We start from the raw sequence: 21,770 nt of genomic DNA on the forward strand, positions 1-21,770 counted from the left end.
TTGCATCGCTTTTTGCTTACAAGTAACTTACATTTTTATTATTATTTTAGACATTTAATATATAACAATAACGTAAACACGTGCTTTTAAGAATATATTATATCAAAATTAGACATATGTTTAGACTTAAATTCACAATTAGAAGAATGTTTTATGATGTAATAACTAAATAAGGTGTAAAATGATATTATTTTAAATGACAAAAAATTTAAAATAGAGACTGTAATGTAACGTTCACGTGAGACGTTAGTACCGATGCATTTTCTCACGTGTAACAAAATACTAAACAAAAACAGAATATATAAAATGTGTTTGAATACACCTAACATTTTTTTCTCTAATTTTTAAAGAAATAATTATGTGACAGACCCTAAGAATTCAAAACTAGTCCAAAATTAAAACCCTTTACACGTGTTCTAATCGCGACTACCATTTTGATTCATCGTCTCACTCGAGAGAAATGAGGTTATAGAGAGACGATTATCAAACTGAGACGCGATCCTCGCGAGAGGCGAGATTTGAGGGTTACAAATATGATGAATGTGTTGTATTAGAGTTATTAATTAATTTATTTTAAAAAATCAATATATTAGTTAGTTAAATATAATAATTTTAGAGATAAGATATTTATTAGAAGATATTTTATTTATTATTATTTTATAAATTATTTAATTTTTGTTCAGTAAAACTTTATTATTAAGTTTTAAAGTTTTAGAGTGATTTTGTATATAATTATAAATATATAATTAATTAGGTAGAAAATATTAGAACTCATCTATTAATAATTTTGTAAAATTGAGAATTAATTTTGTTATTTAATATAATTTAAAATAGTTGAGAGTTTCTAAGAACAAATATAGTCTAATTTTATAAATTTTATTTTTATTTAATTAATAAGATTAATTTAATCTTATTATTTTTAAAATGAGATCATTAGTATATTTAATCTTGTTATTTTATCAATAATATTTATAAATTGTATTGTATTTTATAATGATAAATATTATTTTTAATTTAAATATGTTAAGGTTAGTTAAATATATTTAATAAATGATGTGATTAAATTAATTTATAAGTAAAAAAATAAAATAAAATATTACATAATTAAAAAACTACATGTCTCTTGTTTAAATCAATTTCACTGTTATTAACCTAAACAAAACAATGAGATGTTAGTTAATTGAGAAATAGGAAAATTTGAAAGATTTAATTAGTTAAGAATTATTTTTACAAGTTTATTAACTAATTAGATAGAATATTTAATATAACTATTTAAAATCAGGTCTTGTATCAATATTGTTCTTTGGTTTTGACCCTGCTTGACTACATTACAAATTTCCCAACCCATTATTGTAAGATCTGAAATAGCAAATATACAAGTAACTTTTAAATACTTATCTTCATGGATATTTGTTTGTCATAGGAGGGTGTTCCAACTATTTACCTAGGCTTTCAAAAAAACTATGGATGAAAAGTTGATCATTTTAGGAGGTTAGTTTACAAAAACTAGGGCATGAACCATTGACTTTTCTTCTTCTTATGGGATTATATAGACAAGCCAAGAACAAACCAACAGGATTATCAAAACTCTTCTTCATATTGTAAAAATACACACCCATTTCCTAAATGTTGAATTCAAAGTGACAGACAATATTATGGCAATAAAAAATGAATGAAAAAATATATATTTAATAAGAACATATAGTGGAGCTAAACCTATAATTCTTGTAAGTGGATGTCATCAAAACAAAACTACATATTTAGCCAACCAAACAGGCTAATAAAAAGAAATGAACAAAAGGCAATGCACACACAAAATCCCATATCCCCTCACCAAATTTAGCTGAGCTCTTTCAAATTACTTAAGTTGTTGCTTACTAATACCCCAGGTTGACGCTAATTGCATTAACAGTTGCTCAGGCGCAGTCCCTTCCCAATCCTCAGGTACATCAAATGTCGACGCAGCTTCCTGCAGATTCAACAAAAGCTCTCTTTTCATTTCATCTGGAATGCCAAACAAGCCCGGTCCATTTTCATCCAGCAGATCTGTTAACTATACAAAATGAACACAACAAAACCAGATTTCAAAATAATTCCCAATCTATAACAGATCAAAAAAGGATGAACAAAAAAATAATACCTGTTGAATCCAGTAAAGGCAAATATCATATAAGTTCTGCTCCTGAAGAAACTGAGCAACAGCATTCAAAACATCGTTTGCAACCTCGTTAGAGAGTTGATCAATTACAGCACCCGTCTTGTCCATTAGCTTCACAAGCAATAAATCGTCGCCAGTAGACAAGACTTCACTATAAGCTGTATCTGTATCGTCCGAATGAAGTGCATCCATTGCATTACTCCAACAAGTCCATACTGGGTCTCGCTCAGGCACACCACCACCATTGTCATCATCTCCCATAGCTTCTGCACACAATTCCGGGATTGCCACTCTAGGACCACCACGAATTGCTTCCAAGGTTGCTTCATCCTTGGAAGCTTGCCAAACACTCCTTGCAGAAGGTCCTTCACCCAGCCTAACTGGTCCAGTACCTTTATCCCATGCCCTTCTGCTACTTACAGGATCAACAGGACCTCTTCCTCTTCTGGAACCAATAATATGTCCATTCTTTTCATGGGTGTGATAATCCCGAGCATCAGTATCGGATCGCCAAGAAGTCCCCACCCTTCCTCTAATGGTTGAAGACTGTCCAAACCTTTCACCACCACCCCAAGGCCAACCATCACCAGCCCGACCAATCTTACTGCCAGGGTACTCGGGAAAACCATTGTAATTGCTAGATGGCCTACCAGAAGATCCTTCATAGCCTGTCATAAAGTTGGTACTTCTTCGAACAGAAGATAATGACAAATCCCTTGCCATGTCTTCCACAACTCTTTCCAGGCCACGCACTCTGCTTTCCAAAGTCAACATGCTATTATGAGACCCGCCCATGAAATCCTGCAGCCAGAAAAAAAAAGAAGAAGAAGGTGATGTGATGAAAAAAGAGGAAGAATAGTGCAGCATTTATTTGGAAACTATGTTTATTTTTTTTTTGGAAAATTTGGAGTGTCAATCTCAATCCCAAAAAGAAATATAACTGTAAAAGAGTTTGTAATTGAGTTAGATCACAACTTCATTTGAAAAAATGAAAGTATATACAAAAAAGATCAATCATGTCGGTTGATTGATTAGAAGTGTTAGATCATTATTACAAGTGGTTAGGATAACTATTATTAGTGGTTAGAATAATTATGTTTTACTTTTAAATTAATTAACTATGATTAGAAACTTACAATGAAGGATCCAAATAACCCTCATCTCATAATCAATCACCTCATTAATCAAAGCATCAACCAAAATATGTATTTTACCTTATTTTATAAGATTTTAGATATTAAATACAAAGGATATATTAATCATTTAACCTAAATAATCCATTTTTCATCAAACAAAAGTTTTCTTCTTCAAACAAACATAATTATTTCAAGGAAAGCCTTCATCAAACAAGTTCTTAGTTCTGTCTCCAAATTCTCAAAGTCTCTCCCCTTTCTCTCAAAATCATACCCAATTTAGGGTTCATATCATTTAGTCAGATGATGATTCCAAACTTTGAGAACACGTAAATTTTGTTTTTGGTGAAAAAGATGTAGTTGGATAAAAAAAACTGGATTTTAGGCTGGATGACAAACAAAATTTGAGATTGATGAAATCCCAAATCAATTTTTATGATATCAAAAGAACCAATATGATACCTGCAACATATTCATGAGATGTGATTGTTGTCTCTCCAGCTGTAGTAGTTGTCTCTGAATGGCCAACCAATTTGTTCGCGAATCTTTTCCGTTGCCTCTTTCTTCACGCGAAAAGGCATCAGAATCTTGTTGCCTAGTCTGTCCAAATGCCATTCCTCTATCTTGGCTTTGGTATTTAGAATTGGAAATCTCTTCATCCAGTATGCCAGCTATCATTGCCTCCATTTTTAACTCTGGTTCTTCCCGAGTCTGGGTGCTAGGCGAGTTCTGATGCCCCCGAGGAACAACCACCTCTAATGGAAAATCATCTGAACCTTTTGTTTCGAGTTTCTGGAAGAATTCCGGGTTCAATTCTCTGTCAGGTAAAGCGGGTGTCATCTTTTTCAATATCCCAACTGCTTTGTCAAAAATGTTGGCACCCTTCCCTTTCGAACTGGAATCTGTAGGAGATGATCCATTGGATGAATCCATAGCTGATGACTCAGTCACTCTCAGTTTCAAACCATTCAGTCCTGACTGATCAGCTCGTTCACATTTTTCACCATCTAAGTGAAATGAAAAAATTAAAACAACAATATGGTATGATTGATAAGAGGTAATACTACATAAGAAATAATAGTGCTGATTTTACCATGAGAGGAAGTTTTCTGGTCATCTGAAGCCACATCTCCATTTTTTTCAACCATCTTTTTCCACAGCTGTAGTGCTTCAATTACACTATCTCTGACAGGTTTTATCTGGAAAATAGAATAATATCAGTTTTCTAAAGGAATTGATATATTGGATCTTCAACATTTCAAACTGGTGAACCTATAGGAATATGCATCAGCCTCAGAGCCATCTCTTAGTGGGAATCGAACCTGAGACCTCAATCTCTTAGTTGAAGACTCTTACCACTTAATATACCCTAGGTGAGTTGCATTGGAAGTTTTATGTTGCCTAAAAAGACATCTTCTTCTTTTACCATAAAAGGGAAATAATGCTATAAGTGCTAGTAGTTGTGCTTCCTTTCGAGAAAAATAAAACAAACAAACAAAAAACTTAAGGTACTTTGTCAAAGCGGCAAGTCTCCAGCACTGCCAAAGTTGATGCTGCCCCGTCCAATACTAATTCTCGGGAGTGTGATGCTAAACAAATCAATGTTTCAGCAGCAGCTTTACGAGTTGCCCAGTCCGTGCTTCCAAGGTAATCATGGATGCTTTGCAGCAGAGATTCTAAGCTTTGAGATGGAATAGCACCAACCTATTACCATAATACAAGATGATAAGTTTTTTTGTTTTGAGTAAATATTAATGCTTGTAAAACTCATGTCAGAACATTGATAATCAATAAAAGCCACTAAGGTCATATATCTAATGCCAAACCAACAATAGTATACACAATCCCTTTTCGAATCATAAATTTGATCAGACATCTCAAATTTCGTGTTTGTCATCCAGCTACATCTTTGTTTGTCAAATGAAACTGTGATCTCACTCAGTTACAACTTTTAACCAACATTGGTTTATAATTGGCCTTCCAAAATTTGCAGTCTTGACTATAATGCTGTGAGAACTAACAGATAATAGTGTAAGCAATAACAAACCTGAGACAAACTTGAAACGACAGACAACAATGCTGCTTTGGCTAAGAAGTTGGGATTGTTGAGGTATTTGGAGATCCTTGGACAAAGCTTCTGAAACGAAGCAATTGGGGGATCTGAAGCACAATCAATCATCTTAGCCAAGCAAATTGCAGACCCAGCCTGGACCCCTTTGTTCTGCTCGCTCATTGCTTCGAACAGTGGCTTCACAAATAAAGAAACAATCGACCCAAGACCGCCATTATCACTGCGGTCATTTTTCAGATACTGCGCTGATAGTGACCCAATAGCATCCCTGCAAGAATCTCTGACTCCAGAATCAGAATCCTTGAGTCTCTTCACAATGTGCGCGATGATTTTTGTCAAATAGGCGGCGGTGGAGTCGCAATGGGCAGATGAAAGCACGGCAAGAAGGCGAAGTGATTCCTTCTTCACGGCGGGTTTAGGGTCAATGGTTGCATCGCATAAACAATTGAGAAGCATGGATACACCATCGGGAGAGACGTCCTGAATAATCTTCTCGAGGTCTTCGACAGCGATCTGGTAGGTATCTCTATCTGAGAGCTTAGAAAGAGAAGCAAGGATCCTCTGCTTGAGCTCAATCATGGCGAGATGTGAGGAAAGGGAAGATGATGAAGATCTTGAAGGCATTGTTCCATGGGGTGATGGGTTCTGCGTCCTTGAAGGTCTCGATGTTTTGGACCCATGTGTAGACATTTTGGACCCTGATTTTCGCTGAACAAGATAGGCCAGCAGCCACAAGTAGAAGGAGGAATCTAGGATTTGGAACTGAAACTCAAGACTATGATGAAAAGAGAGAGAAAAAATGCGATCGGTTTGGAGAGTAATGATGGGATGGGATGGGAGTGGCTCACCGGTCACCCACCATCTTGAAATCAAAATCAAAGCTTGAAAAAATGAGAGATCTGTGACCTGACGACTGTGAGAGGGAATCACGATATTGGGACTTGGATTGGACGATAGAGCAGTATAGTTTTCAAATATTTAAAATTAAACCCAACTTCAATAATACTAAAAAAACAAATAAATAAAAAACAAGACATCCAAGTTTCGATCTTGAGACATCTAGGTTATATGGGTCCAACATTTCCACTGCGACACTTTGATTTTTTCTTATCAATAGTTGTATAATTATATAGTACTAAAACAACCTGCGAGAGAAATGAAAGATAAGAAGAATATTTGAGTTGAGAGCTCTCCCGAACTCCACATTATTATCATGGCTTCAGTCCAACTAGTAATTCTCCCTTCAAAATGCCATAATTCTCTTCAATCTTCTCCATCTGGGTCTGCTCCAAACCTACCCAGAATCGGGTCTCAGTTTCTGGGTCTTAAGAAGAATCTTGCATGGTCGAGACCCAGACCATCCAGACTAGGACCCAATTCCGGTGGTAGAACAGTATGCTGGTTTAGGTTTGGCAAGAACGGTGTTGATGCCGAAGGTGCCGGAATCTATGGTAGTCAGTCCAGGGATGATTTCGACCGTGACGATGTCGAACAGGTTCATTCTTTACATAAATTGGATCTAGCTAGAGCTAACTAGAGCTAGAGGAGAGATTGATAATGAATTTTATATATGATTTGCAGTATTTTAACTACATGGGAATGCTAGCGGTTGAGGGTACATATGATAAAATGGAAGCTCTTTTGAATCAAAACATTCATCCTGTTGATATTTTACTAATGTTAGCTGCATCTGAAGCTGACAAGCCAAAAATTGAGGAGCTGATGAAAGCTGGTGCCAAAATCACTGTCAAGGATGCTGAAGGACGAACCGCCATTGATAGGGCACTCAACGATGAGATCAAGAATTTTATTCTTAGTTTTTCTGCCTCTGCCAAGAAGGCATGATCATTTGATTGTTGTTTTTGTTTGTGTTTGTGTTTGTGTTTGATGTTTGTAGTAGCAGAGACCATGTAGAAGAATAATTATATACTATTATTTGATCAATGTATTTGTTTTACAAACCAAGTTAAGTTATAGCTTGAAGTAAAGCTCGATAAGCTTCTTGAGAGTGTCGAATACGCTAGTAAAGGGGTTAAACGCGACTGCAGCTTTGAGTTCAAGGTCTGGAAATTGATTTGTCAAAGCTTGTTGCATTCCATTTAAAGACATCATTGCAGTTAGTTTACTATCAGACATCATTTCACAGTCCTGTGGAGTGTCTTTAATCATGTTTGGATCGTATCCAAAATCAGCCAGATAATTCTTGTACTTCTCTATAAACGCAGTGCCCGGATTAGGTTGTCTCGAGTATATCTGAAATTTACTGAGAGAGAAATAAAAAGAATGTATAATTGATAAACTTGGACACTTTTTTTTTGTACCAAATAAGTTACCTGAATGAAACTCTTGTCTTTTGCCCCGGATACGAGAGCATAGTTGTCGTAATCAGTAGCGATTACATCGTAAGGTTCTTTGGGAATGAAGGGGAGGGTAGGAAAACGAAGAAAACACTTTTCACTGATGGCTTCTGTTTTTTCGAGATCAGATTCATTCTTTTCCTTTTCTTCTTCTGATAAGCATTGGACCTTTCCTCTTATCCCTGTGATATATCCATCAGGTCCTCCATGAACACAAAAGGTGTCTACTTGAATAGCAGCTGCATTTACATCAACTGTATATAATCCCTAGAAAAGAAAACATATTTTTATTGCACGACAGGCAAACACAATTTTTTATCATAAGAACATGTATACACAATATCCTTGTGGGGTTATTCACCTGGGTGCAATGGCAATCTTCTTGACCTTGTCCAGCAAAACCGCGTTTAAGTGAGGCAACTTCAAACCACCTTCCCGAATATCTGATAGGATCGAAATTTTTCGCTGTCATACCCCTCATCATCATCATCATCATTCCATTTCCTTTGTCAGACCCCGGGTCAAGTGGAAAAGGAACCACAGCATTGTCGGTTGCATTTGCTAGCTGCCATAAGTTGCTATGCTGCGAAAGATCTACACCAACTGCCTGCCCAAGAAACCGAACAATTGTGTGCTTCGAATTCACTATTAACTAAGTATATAGAAACACAATGACATGGAAACTAACCGGACTTGTTTGGGAGAGAAATAGAATAGATGCAGCTACTCCGGTTACCAATTGTCTAGTAATATTATCCTTACTTGGTAAATGCATCCCAAATGCACAGTTTACCACTGCCTTTTCAGGTGTTCTCCTACATTGAAGCAATACAGTTTTTCCTCTATTATATATGAAATTCCTTTAACTGTGTGTGCCAATTGAAATCAATCCTACCCAGATAACCATAAATCAGGTGGATGCAAAGATGATCAAAGTTAATTATGATGAAGAACATCAAAATTTTCTACAAGAGTCCTCATTTTTACCAGAAATGCTCTATATGATTTCATCACAGTGATATTTTAGCATCAATAGAAAACCTGGAGTAGGAGTTCATATGTGATCCAACGAGAGTAGCATCAGGATGTTAAATTGCAGGCAGGCAGGCAGAAGATGTAGTGGTTAACAGGTAGCTACTACTATAGAGAAATTGAAGGCAAATTGATGAAGTAGTAGTACTAGAGTTTAGATACCTGGATTTAGGTATAGATACAGAATGCGGATGAATGATTATCGGCGGTGATCGTAGAACTAGAACATGGGGCACCATTTCAGTTTGATTAATTATCCACCAAGATTTTTCTGGCTGAAAGAGTACTGGTACGACGACATACTGACATAAGTGATCAAGTAATAAATATTTATTTTCTTCTTTTTTTAATAAAACATTACCTTAATAAAACATTACCTTGAACTCAAATCGTTTCAAAGTTTTTTGAATGGAATTTTACCCAGGCCTGTTCGATTTTTTTCGGTTTCGGGGAATCCCGTAGTCACCGTTAATAGTTTTTATTTAAAAAAATAAATAAATATTATATAATAAAATTATATAAACTAATTTTTTAATATAATATATATTATAATATATTAAAATTTTATATTATTATAAAGAAATAATTTTAATACTCTTATAAAATATAATAAATAAATAAATATATTAGTGATTTAATATATTTAATTATGTTTATGGTATTCGGGGCAGACTCGGAGTGAAAACGGGGTGAAATCGGGGCGGGGCGGAGGACACAAATACCATTCTCGCCCCATCCTCGTTTGGTTTCGGAAAAAAACCGTCCCAAACGGGGTAATTCGGTTCGGTTTTCGCGGGGCGATTTCAAATTGCCATCCTTAAATTTGTACCGTAATCTAAGCACTAGTTAAATATTTTTAGAATCAATAATACTTTTTCTAATAATAATTACTTGTTAAATAAAAAGTTATATATTCATTTATTTACAATTAAAATAAATTTATTTGACCTAACTAATAAAAATAGAACAATATATATATATATATATATATATATATATATATAATTCAAAACTTAACCACAAATATTCATGGCTAACTTCAGTTATTAATGATTCATAGAGATGTCAAATTATCAGCTTTGAGTTGAAAGTTAAGTTAGTTGGGCAATATTAACCTAATTCTTATATATTCGTTGAATTATTTTTAACCTGAACTTAACTAAACTCAAATTCAATTTAGATTTGTTAATATCAAAATTTTAAAATAACAAGAAAAAAGATTAAGTTAAATTACAAATCCGTTTATATAAAAAAATTTATAAACAGATTAACGGATCTACTTTGAACCATTTCAAGTTCACCTAATTTTGATTTGTTTATTAAAGAGATTAAACGACTAGACCGGATTTCAATAGGTACTAGTATACTCGATACATATGAATACCCGATGATCAAGTTTATGATCGGGAATGAGAAAGATGAGAAGAAGAGAAGGTTACACGATGGTCCCGATCGAGGAATGTGCAGACATAAACTCAAAGCTCGATACTCAACTATATTATTATTACAAATATATTGTTATTATTTTTAATACTTAAGTTGATTTTTTTTTGTTTCACCTAATTACACTAAATAAATATAATATATTGTACCATTCTCATACAAAAAATTTAATACTCTTCCATCAATATTATAATATAAGTATGTAGGTCTAAGGTAAGTAATGTTTTAATATATTTTTTTAATTTTGATATTATTAATTTTAAAATTATTTATGATTAATAAAGTTATATTTTTTCTTTTTTAATATTTAAAATTTTATACATATTTGATTTGTTAATTGGACAAAAATTGGGTATCTAACGAATCGAGGATAATGATACGATATATGTTAAGTTCAGATCGATCGAGTAGTAAATAAAAATCGAATTCTGAGAAGAAGAATTTAATACTATACTTGAGTGATACATGTTATCAATGACAACCCTACTAAGAATATATATATATAACCTGATTTTAATTGAAGGGCCCTAGTGATTGATGAATTGTTTTTAACAATTTATTATAATTTATTTATTTTTCATTGCTGAATATTTTTTTCTTTCAAATTATTGAATAAAAATTGAATAGAAGCTCCATCTAATCAACTTCTTCATTCTTCCATAACTCCACCCATTTGAATCATTGCAACTCCTTTTAAATTTTATGATAGTTTAAAATATATATTATAATTGTATAAGAATTAATTTATATTTGAAAAAAATTACAGAATCCATTTAATATTTTACCTAAATATTTTATTTAAAAGAAAACAAAAATATTAAAATTACAATTAAGCTTAGAATTACAAAATTACGATTTTAATTATATTGGATTTTCCAATTCTTAATCTTACAAATTACATTAAAAAATTGAAATTACATCCATTACAATGAATGGTAAGGAACACACCCGAACTTCAACTTGAGTATGTTATTTAACAAGATTATCTTTATTTTAAAATATATATATCTCAATTATTTTGTTATTCAAAGTATTTTTAATTTACTACATTAATGATATTTTGAAAATAAATAATATATTTATAAATTTCAATTTTCTTGTACAAGAAAACCTAAGATGAAAAAAGGTAAGTAGTCTCTGTTAATCTTTCTCATTTTCTTTCTTATGTTTCTTTAATACCAACACAAATGCCTTGTTAGATTAGGATTATTTAAAATAAAAATTTAAAAAGAGAAAAAAATAATAATTATTAATAAATTGAAAAGAGTAAAAAATACTTAAAAGGATATTAATATATATAAATAAAATAAAAAATGATAATTTAAAATAAATAATATTTTGATTCATTATTTGAATGATGTAATGGACCAAAGAAAGAGTGAAATGATGTAGAAAATGGAATTAATGGTCTTTTTTTTCACTCTTTGATTCTGGTAATATAGTTTAATAGGATAGGAAACAAGCCTTTCAGCTCAATATTGTTCTTGGCTGTACTTGATTATCATAATTTTTGTTTGTACAAAGTTTGATGCTGCTGGTCTATAAAAACCACTTAAAGAAATCGCCATTATTTCTAAATATGATCTCATCTGAATCCACAGATACGGGTATTGAGATAGGAATTGTGATTCGAAAAGAAACTTCGAATCAGGTCTGAATTTCCATTAACCTAAGTAGAACATGAACAACATCCTCTTCGACTTAGGATTTCATCGTCTTCTTACTAACGATGTTAGTTTTTCGCTATTATCAACAATTTCAATTGAATGGTAGTAACATTTTCATCTCAAGTTTAAACACATTGTATTATAATAGAAAATTCTGTTTATGCAGATATGTTTGAAAAGCAATAATACTAATAAAAGACTGAATAAGGTTTTTGTGCAATAGAAATGAAAATGTATATATAGAATTCGTCAAACTCTAGCTTGCATATTATAAGAAAGTCATCCAAAAAGAAGACCAGAATTGATCAATCAATCACCTCTTTTTGTCTGCTAATTATACCGAACAGCATCCCACTTTCTTCGCAGCCGAAGGATCATCCTTCCCAACATTGATCGTTTGTCCCTTGGGTAACGCGGTCGGATCATCTCCAACTTCAAGGGCTTTCTTGCTAACAATCTGATGAATTTGAGTAAGAACTTCAGTGAATGCATTTTCAACATTTCTAGATTCCAATGCAGATGTTTCCATGAAGAATGTTCTTTCTCTTTCAGCAAATGCCTTTGTTTCATCTGTTGAAACTGCTCGAAGATGTTCCAGATCTGCCTTGTTACCAACAAGCATTATTACAATGTTAGCATCTGTATGATCACGGAGTTCCTTTAACCATCTCTCTACGTTCTCGAATGTTATGTGACGAGTTACATCGAAAACAAGTAATGCTCCTACAGCTCCTCGATAATATGCACTTGTAATTGCTCGATATCTGAAAATAAAACCCTAATATGTTAGTCTTCAAACCAGATCTGATATCTAGATCTGAATAATCAAAACAGAACACCGCAATCACCGGATTCGGATTCAGATTCTGATACGATTCCTAATTTTACTCTCTGTCGGCTAAAATACGGAAATTCCTAACTATATATATCAGAATTCAGTCAATGCCAAGAACTATTTGCATTTTGGAGATTCATGAAGAGGTATGTTTACCTCTCTTGGCCGGCGGTGTCCCAAATCTGAGCCTTGATGACCTTATCATCAACACGGATGCTTCGAGTAGCGAATTCGACTCCTATAGTGGACTTCGATTCGAGGTTGAATTCGTTCCTGGTGAATCTAGAGAGTAGGTTCGATTTGCCGACGCCTGAGTCACCGATCAGTACGAGTTTGAAGAGATAATCATAATCATCGTCGGATCTATAAGCTCCCATACTCGCCGGCGGTAACTTCCACTTAAGGTACCGGAAATGAGATCTGCAAAATTACAGGTGAAAAGTGCAGTAATCGGATTGAGCACCGAGAGAGGGACTTGAGTGGAAGGCAGAGAGAGATTGGAAGCACCGTCTTATAGAAATAGAAAACTAATTATTTTTTGATATTTTTTTAATATAACATGTTTAATCATTTTAAAATATACAATAATATCAAAAAAGGGAAATTTAATCAAATGACCCTCATAATAGGGTTGTTTTTAAAAATAATTGAACTCCAATGTTATTTGCAAAAATAATATTTTACCTCCGGTAAAAGACCAAATTATCCTTAATAACTTTTACTTTCTCTTCTTTCTTCTACTATCCCCACGACATGTCTATCCCAAACAAAGCAACGCCGGATGTCTGCTATCCCCCGGCGACTGAAACATCTACGCAGAATTGTAGCTTCCGACGACTCCATTAAGCTAGATCTCCAACAAACTCCGATGGGTAAGTTAAATATTGATTGGTTATAGCTGAAAATACTTGTTATTAATCAATTGGGATCGCACAATGCATCCCAAATTGCATCTTGCGTCGACGCAAATTGCATCTTGCCTCGACGCAAACTACACTTCACGCTAACGATTTGCCCATCCATGACTGCAAGACCAAAGTATCCATTCTTTAGCCATTCTCGTTAACTATTACTACACATTTAAGTTCATTTTAGTTTTCCCATGTTTCTTACATTTGATGTAGTTGTTTGACTTGAAATTGAGGTTAATTGGATAAAAATACATTAGGGGTGTGAATATATAATGATTTGTTTTAAAAAAAATGGTATTTTGGTTGATGAGTAAGTTTTTGATTGGATAAGTATGAGTATAAATGGACTGATGGAGTGACCATAAGGAAACCGATAGAGGTGTCGGCTCCAAAGTACGTGGAGTATTTGATGGACTGGATTGAAACTCAACTCGACGATGAATCTATTTTTCCTTAAAAAAAATAGGTACATATATTTAAGCTAAACCAATATATGGGTTTGGATGGGAAGCAGTGGTTGATGTTGGTTTTTTTATGATCTTTTTTATATATTGTGTGTAAATTGTAGGAACTCCATTTCCGGGAACTTCCAAGATGTAGTTAAGACAATATTCAAATGATTATTTAGAGTCTATGCTCATATCTATCACTCATATTTCTAGAAGATTGTGAGTTTGAAGGAAGAAGCTCATCTAAACACTTGCTTTAAGCATTTTGTTCTTTCACATGGGTAAGTTCTATATATTTATAGATAATCAAGGAATTCATATGATTATTTGAAGGAAGAAGATTATCTAAACAGTTTCTTAACTCGTGTATGACAGGAATTCCAGTTGATCGATAAGGGAGAACTTGCACATCTATATGAACTGGTTGAATCCATCTTGCAGTTATAGAGGAGAATATGAAACTTCTTCAATCTTGTTTTCATTTTGGCTTACATTTCTAGTAAAGGCTCTTCTAGTTCTCTTATTTCTTCCTTGTGGGTTTTGGAATTCTTTGTCCGGATAAACAATTTTCTGACTAGTTTGTGACGTGATTAAAGTTAATTTAGCAGTGATATTCTTGATTAATGATTATTTTACTTTTCCCTTTCATATCAATTACAAATTAAAGATTTGTTTGATGTTAATTAATTAGATTAAATCTAAATAAAAAAAATCTCCAAATAACTTGAATCTAATAGGAAAAAAGAATTTGGACATAATCTTTGTTATTAATAAGGGAAACAATATGTTTTCTCCTATAATACAAATGAACCAAAAAGGGAAGAAGTTATAGATATAATAGATAAACAATTCTAAGCAAATGGTTTCTCTATAAAATTCAAAGTATAATCTCATCTATAAGTTTCTTTTATGTATTCATTGAATAAAATGCAAAAGGTGGAAACCATATTGAATTCCAGTATCAATCAATATATGACTCAACTCTTCAACTTCTCTTATTTGTTTTGAATACTTTAGTGCTCGGTAGTTCAAATGACACTGGAGCTTTTGTATGGAGCCCAGGAGTCCATTGTCGGCAAGTCGAGAATCAGTGTGAGTAAAATTAGGGGTGGAAATTTAGGTAAATTTCAGGTTAGCAGGTTAATGGGTTCAACGATTATAATATAAACCTGACTTGTTTAATAATTCAGGTAAAAAATCTATAACCTGAACATGACCTGTTTATTTGTGTTTGACCTGAACCTGACTCGTTTGACCTGATTTACATAACTTAACTTGAAACCAAACCCGATATAATTAATTCACATCGTTCTATTTCAAATTAAAATGACATCAATACAAAATAAAAATGAAGTTAAATCACAATTTCTCTTATAAAAAATTTTACAAAAGAAAATAAGTGAGTGAATAAAAAAGAATAACACAAAACTCAACAAAAGAAACTTGTAAACGGGTTATCGGGTCTATTTTGAGTCATGTTAGGTCGACACAATTTTAACATGTTTATTAATCAGGTTAAACAGGTCGACCTAATTTTAACCTGAACAAAAAATACATAACACTAACCTGATTTTTTCGTGTTCGGTCCGGGTCGTGTTTTCGTATCGTGTCCAAAATTGCCAGCCCTAAATAAAATCATGAAAAGATTAAAAAAAATAAACTTTTCATCGGCCCAATATGATGTATGATCTAGAGAAGGAAGTACAAGGGTTGCCTTCATGATTTTAGCTACAACAACCATATCACATATCTTCATTCTAAAATTGTTTGGTTATCAGTTTTGGAGTAGACATTTTCAAAAAAAACGAATATATTATCAAAGAACAATACATTTAGACCCCAAAATGCATTTAATTCAAGTGAGCATTACTATTGTCTACTAGAGTCGTCAATTTGGGTTGGCCCGCCCCGCCAAAAAATTTAGATGGGTTGGGTTGAAATATTAGCAACCCATTTGGAAGTGGGCCTACAAGGGTCAGTCCGCTCGAGTCGCGGGCCTAAGCGGGTCGGGCTTGGGTTGACAAAAAAAATGTAATCTGATTTATAGCCTTATAGGAATATGCCGCATAGTCCTAGTTTTTTTTCTCTCCCAGGCAGCACTGCAGTAGTCAATACTTAATACTTTGTTCATCGGCCGCCGACTACTTATTTGTTCCGTCTTTCTTCTCTTCGTTCTCGTCTTCAAGGGTTCGTGGATTCAAAGTTGGTTCTATACTACAGCAGTCAATACTCAATATTTCGTCCATTGACCACCGACTATTTATTTATTTCTTATTTATTCCGCATTTCTTTTCTTTGTTCTCGCTTTCAAGGGTTCGTGGATTCAAACTTGGTTCTAGTTCCAGAAGTTTCATACTGAAAGTCTGAAACTTAATATTCTGTTAAATAACAGATTAATTTTTGAAATTGATTTCTCTCAAAATTAATGTATTAATTTGGATGTTGATGAATTTGAAAGTGCTAAGCATGATGAAGAATCATCTAAAAAGTATAGAGAATATTCTAATATTTGAATGTATTTTAAGAAAATGAAAGGTATTAATAATATAGAAAAAACTGAATATAATGGATGCAAAAAACAGTATAAATAATTTCTAGAACTATTAATGATTTTTATTTATTTTTATTTATAGTGAGACAACCCGCAGGCTGGCCCGCTTAACCCGCAACCCACCTTGGGTTGGGTTGGGGATTTTTAGCCCGCCAGGATTGTGGGTCGGCCCGCCGTCGACCCGTCAAATGATGGGTTTTGGTGAGTAGGCCCGTCCCGCCATGGGTTGGCCCGTCTAACCGCTCTACTGTCTACTAATAGTCTTGAGTTTACTCAAGATTCTAGTAAATGAAGATCCATGGCCACCAACAAGGGCCACAACACACAAATAGTAAATATGTAAGGGGTCGAAGAAAAACACTAGTATCATCAAAACCAAACACACAAACTATGAGTGTTTTATAAACATGAAAAAACAATGCAACATAACATGAACAACAAAAAGAAAAATGTAGAGCTTAAAGATGATTTCAACAACTAAATCATAATTAATGTTGGCTTGAATTAGGGGTTGTAGGCAACTCTTATTCATAATCAAACAAGCACAAAATCAATACTTCACAATAAAAGAAGACCCAACAAATAAGCAAACTTGAGTGAACAACCCAAAGAAGAAATTAATCCAATTTCGAATAATGGTGAAGAACTTGAAAATGTATAAACAAAATGGGCAGGAAAACAAACATTTTTTGTATATGAGTTGTATCATTTTTATCCAAATTCCAAACAAAGATGTGGATTTCGATCATTTAATATGTTAAAAAAGTTTTTAAAAAATATATCAAAATTACATACGAAAATATGCCAAAATTCTCAAATGTTAACCAAAACAGTAAACCGCAATTGACAGGTTAACCAAACAAATAAATAAACAAGAATCTGTGTCACCCTTTGATAAGGGTTCTCTTCCCTTCAGGGAGGTAGGTAGTTTAACTTATGCCAAATGCTCATAGGTGGCCCAACTTGTTAGTCGTCTTTTATTCCATAGAATTTGCAATTCCAATCTGTTTGAACAATGGCGAGTATCGGTAATTCTGCATTAGTATGACAAGGATGAAAGTATTGGCTGTCAAGAATATTAAGCTTGACTTGCTTGCCTTTGAACTAGAGAAGATAACCCCAAAATAACCTCTAAAAGATAACTTATAAATAGTGTGCCAAGTTTGGATGTTGGACAACATTTATCCCATTCATCCATCATACCCCAAGCCAAGTCCAAAAATCATGTCCCATATTTTTCATTTAAATTTTCAACTGTTATTAATGATTGAATTGGTTTTGTAAGTCCAAAAATCATGTCCCATATTTTTCATTTAAATTTTGAACTGTTATTAATGATTGAATTGGTTTTGTAATGAAGCACAACATGACAGAGTTTAGTGAAATGTCTTTGTGTTTTGTGATTTTATTTGAATGAATTTTAACTCTTTTGATAATAATAGATATATAGAAGCTCATACCAAGTGCAGCTTTGTAAGAGATTGATTACCTCCTTACACAGTGCCGACACAATATGTTTCAAGGTCTTGTGCAAGATATCAAATGCGGCCCTAAGTACTCCAAAAAAAAGAAAAACACCAAAACTACAAACATAATATCATAAATAAATATCTACGCATACCAACAATTAAGATCACAACAACAAAAACATAAAAAAAAAAAATCAAGGCAAATTTTATGGTAAAGCTTATTGAATTTACTTCAATAACAAATGCTCTTGTTACATTGTCTTCAAAAGGAATGACCAAAAGTCTGAAATCTATTACAAAGACACGACATGCAATACAATTCTACTAGAATTTTACCAATTTGAATCAGTCAATGCAATACTATTTTCTGAAAATTGATCTTCTTGCACTCTTAGATGCGAAATCATCAATTAACCTATCATAGTCAAGCTTTTTCAAGAACTCATGTTCAATAGAAATTAAAACCAAAGCATTTAGTCTTTCTTGTGACATGGTCGAACGCAAGTAAGATTTCAATATTTTTAGCTTTGAAAAGCTTCTTTCAACTGATGCTACTATCACTGGAACTGTTAACATAATTATATATGCAAGACAACTAGTAGGATAACAATTAGCTCTTTTCAAGAAATTTAGGATTGCACTAGTTGAATCAAGCTCATTTGGTAAATGTTTTTGTAATAGTCCCAATTCATTTAATAAATCATCACCATAAATAAGAATTCAAGGATTTTAGCTTCTTTTTAGGTTAACAGAATCTAAGGACTTTAGCTTCTCTGCCGTAAATAAGAACCCAAATGTCTCCTCATATTGCTCAAACCTTTTCTCCAATGAACCGATTGCTTCATCAATTATGTATAAAGAGTAATGAATTCTGAAAGATTCTTGACTTGATTCTTCGATAGGTGGTTCAGATGGCTGATTTTCAGAGTCAATCTCATCAAAATATTTTTTCTTAAGAACTTTTCTTTTCCTTTTCTTCTCTGGAAACACTAGATCAATATACAATTCAACAACAATTTCTTTGGCACAATTCAACGCATTCTCAAACCCTACTTCTATGTACTCTCTAAAGAATGCAATAAGTGTCTTCACACTATCCATTGCTACATCAATCCGCATATTTTCAGACTGCAATTGTTTACTGACAATATAAAAATAAAATGATTAAAAATGATGAAAGAAAAAATAAATATCGAAGATTTGAGATTTTCTACTTTGGATTTAATATGTTGATATTTGTTTAGATTTTTTATGATGTTCATTTTTGTAGTCTTAGTTATGAATTGGTTATTAATACACTAATTTAGGTGTAAATAATAAGAAAGTATTAATGTCGATGTCGGCGACGTGTATTTCTTTTAGTGAGATCAAACCCGGGTCACCCGCGTGACAAACGGGAATATTTACCACTATACTACAACGATTTGTTAATTTTGTTAATATGTATGTATATAATTTTTTGGTGGCCCTACATTTTTTGTTTGCACATCTTGCACAGTCAATGGGTCGGCCCTGTTCCTACAAAATAGAGAAACATAAAATTCGTATAAGAATTCTTTATGACAAGTTTGGCGTTGTTACATAAAACTCTTGAACACAAGTCTTTTTTCTCAACCTAAAGCCTTTTCTACAACGCATTCATACATACCCTTGATGAAACAAATAGATGATAAACCAAATAATTGGGGAAATTTGATGAAATGACGGCGCAAGATGCAATTTGCAATTTGCGTTGGGGCAATATGCAATTTGCGTCGACGCAAGATGCATCTTGCCCCGACACACGATGCACTTTACGATACCAATTGATGAATAACAAGTGTTTTCAGCTATAATAAATCAATATCTAACTTATCCATCGACGTTTGTTGGAAATCTAGTTTAATGGAGTTGTTAGGGGCTACAGTTCTGCGTAGATGCTACAGTCGTCGGGGGATAGCAAACGTTGGGATGGAAAGTAGAAGTAAACGTCCGGAGTTGTTTTGCTTGGGATAGACGTGTCGTCGGAGGATAATAGAGACGTAGAAGGGATAACATACTCGTTGAGGTTGCGCTAAGGGAGAAGAAGAGAGAAAGAAGATAGTAAAAGAGAAGAAGAGAAATAATAAGTTACTAAGGGTAGTTTGGTCTTTTGTCGGGGATAAAGTTATTTTTACAAATAAGATTAGAGACAAGTTATTTTTAAAAAATAACTCTATAAGAATTATTTGATCAAATTTCCCTATTTAGAGAGGTTAAAGTGGGAGGCCGCAAATGTAAATTTGCAAACATTAAAATAAATATAAAAATTCTGAATTTTATAAAAAATATATATATTTGCAAGATTTTGTACACACTATTTATACATCAAAATTTAAATTTTATAAAACTTATAAAAAAAATATTTTTATAAAACTTATAAAAAAAATATATTTTTATTTTTTAAATAGAAATTTTATTATTAAAAAAATATAATTTAAATACTTAAACTATTATTTTTTAATAATCTATAAAAAAATTTTAATATCAATATAAATATTTTTTCTCTAATTTAAAATTAATAAATATTTTATTTTATATAAAACAGAATTTTGTATTTATTATTAATATTTATATTTAATAATATTATACCAAAATTTAAATTTTGCATTTTATTAATGGAATTAAATTATTATAATTTAGTTTTAATTTTTAAATACTTAATAATTAAATATTTTATTTAAATGCTTAAAATACTATATATTCATTTAATAATTTTAATGTATACCATATTCCTAATTTATGTATATAGATTTCAATTTTCAATTAAATTTAAATTAAAGTTATAAATAAAAAGATATTTGTTATATTAAAGTACAATATTTAATTTTTATATTAAAATTAAATTTAAACAAATTTTTAAAATTTTAATAATAACTAATTATTATTTTCTTAATAAAATTTAATTTTTATTTTTATTTTTTTATATATAAAAATATTAATCAAATATATATAAAATTATTAAAAAAATTATAACCCATTTCAATATTTGATTTAATATTTTAATAAATTTTATTTAAGAATAATATATATAAAAAAATATTATTTAAACATTTTTTTTATTTTATTAAAGTAATTATAATATTTTATATTTTGAAATATTATTTATATTATTATATTTAATTATATTATATTTTATTATATTTATTATTAGTAAAAAAAATTATTATTATTTATAAATAATATATTTAAAAAAAATCTACTATAAACTTTATAAGTATTTAAAAATAAAATATAATTTCTAAAAACTATAATATTTTAAAAAAATAATCTATTGCTTTAATTTTTTTATAAATATTATTTTTATTTAGAATATTTTTAAATAAAACATAAAATGTTTATAAATATATATTTTAATTATATTTGTAAATAAATATTTTATAGTTTATTTACTTCTTAATTTTATTTAATTTTAATTTAAAAATATTGTTTTGAATATATTTAAATATGTTTTATAATAAAAAATTTGTATACTATTAAATATAAATTATATATATACATATATAATTAATAAATATATTTTAAATTATGTGTATATATATTAATAATAATATATTTAATCTTAATTTATTTATATAAATGTAAAATTAAGTAATAATATAATAAAATAAAATAAATTTAATAATTAATGTATCAATTTATTTTATTTGAATTGTGGTAATTTGTTATTTAATTA

General features: G+C 31.5%; 4 protein-coding genes and 1 pseudogene across 4 annotated transcripts; 2 read left to right on the plus strand and 3 right to left on the minus strand.

Annotated features, from left to right (window-relative positions):
- Positions 1-1,641: 1,641 nt before the first annotated feature.
- Positions 1,642-6,385, minus strand: LOC124922204 (microtubule-associated protein TORTIFOLIA1-like). Its single transcript, XM_047462938.1, has 6 exons — positions 5,339-6,385; positions 4,804-4,995; positions 4,385-4,490; positions 3,754-4,298; positions 2,141-2,959; positions 1,642-2,053 (listed from the first exon to the last, which is right to left on the minus strand). The coding sequence occupies exons 1-6, from the start codon at positions 6,050-6,052 to the stop codon at positions 1,859-1,861; spliced, it is 2,571 nt and encodes an 856-aa protein (XP_047318894.1). The 5' UTR covers positions 6,053-6,385; the 3' UTR covers positions 1,642-1,858.
- Positions 6,386-6,508: 123 nt separating this feature from the next.
- On the plus strand, positions 6,509-7,366 carry LOC124922207 (protein LHCP TRANSLOCATION DEFECT). The gene is made up of 2 exons (XM_047462941.1): positions 6,509-6,857; positions 6,944-7,366. The coding sequence occupies exons 1-2, from the start codon at positions 6,576-6,578 to the stop codon at positions 7,205-7,207; spliced, it is 546 nt and encodes a 181-aa protein (XP_047318897.1). The 5' UTR covers positions 6,509-6,575; the 3' UTR covers positions 7,208-7,366.
- LOC124922205 (chloroplastic lipocalin) lies at positions 7,274-9,048 on the minus strand. Its single transcript, XM_047462939.1, has 5 exons — positions 8,914-9,048; positions 8,408-8,534; positions 8,081-8,326; positions 7,696-7,986; positions 7,274-7,615 (listed from the first exon to the last, which is right to left on the minus strand). The coding sequence occupies exons 1-5, from the start codon at positions 8,988-8,990 to the stop codon at positions 7,334-7,336; spliced, it is 1,023 nt and encodes a 340-aa protein (XP_047318895.1). The 5' UTR covers positions 8,991-9,048; the 3' UTR covers positions 7,274-7,333.
- A 2,932-nt stretch (positions 9,049-11,980) lies between these two features.
- LOC124922206 (ras-related protein Rab11B-like) lies at positions 11,981-13,188 on the minus strand. Its single transcript, XM_047462940.1, has 2 exons — positions 12,853-13,188; positions 11,981-12,625 (listed from the first exon to the last, which is right to left on the minus strand). The coding sequence occupies exons 1-2, from the start codon at positions 13,071-13,073 to the stop codon at positions 12,196-12,198; spliced, it is 651 nt and encodes a 216-aa protein (XP_047318896.1). The 5' UTR covers positions 13,074-13,188; the 3' UTR covers positions 11,981-12,195.
- LOC124943585 lies at positions 13,110-14,503 on the plus strand (annotated as a pseudogene).
- Positions 14,504-21,770: the final 7,267 nt, after the last annotated feature.

This window comes from Impatiens glandulifera, chromosome 1 (genome assembly GCF_907164915.1).
Source record: "Impatiens glandulifera chromosome 1, dImpGla2.1, whole genome shotgun sequence".
Taxonomy (NCBI): Eukaryota; Viridiplantae; Streptophyta; class Magnoliopsida; order Ericales; family Balsaminaceae; genus Impatiens; species Impatiens glandulifera.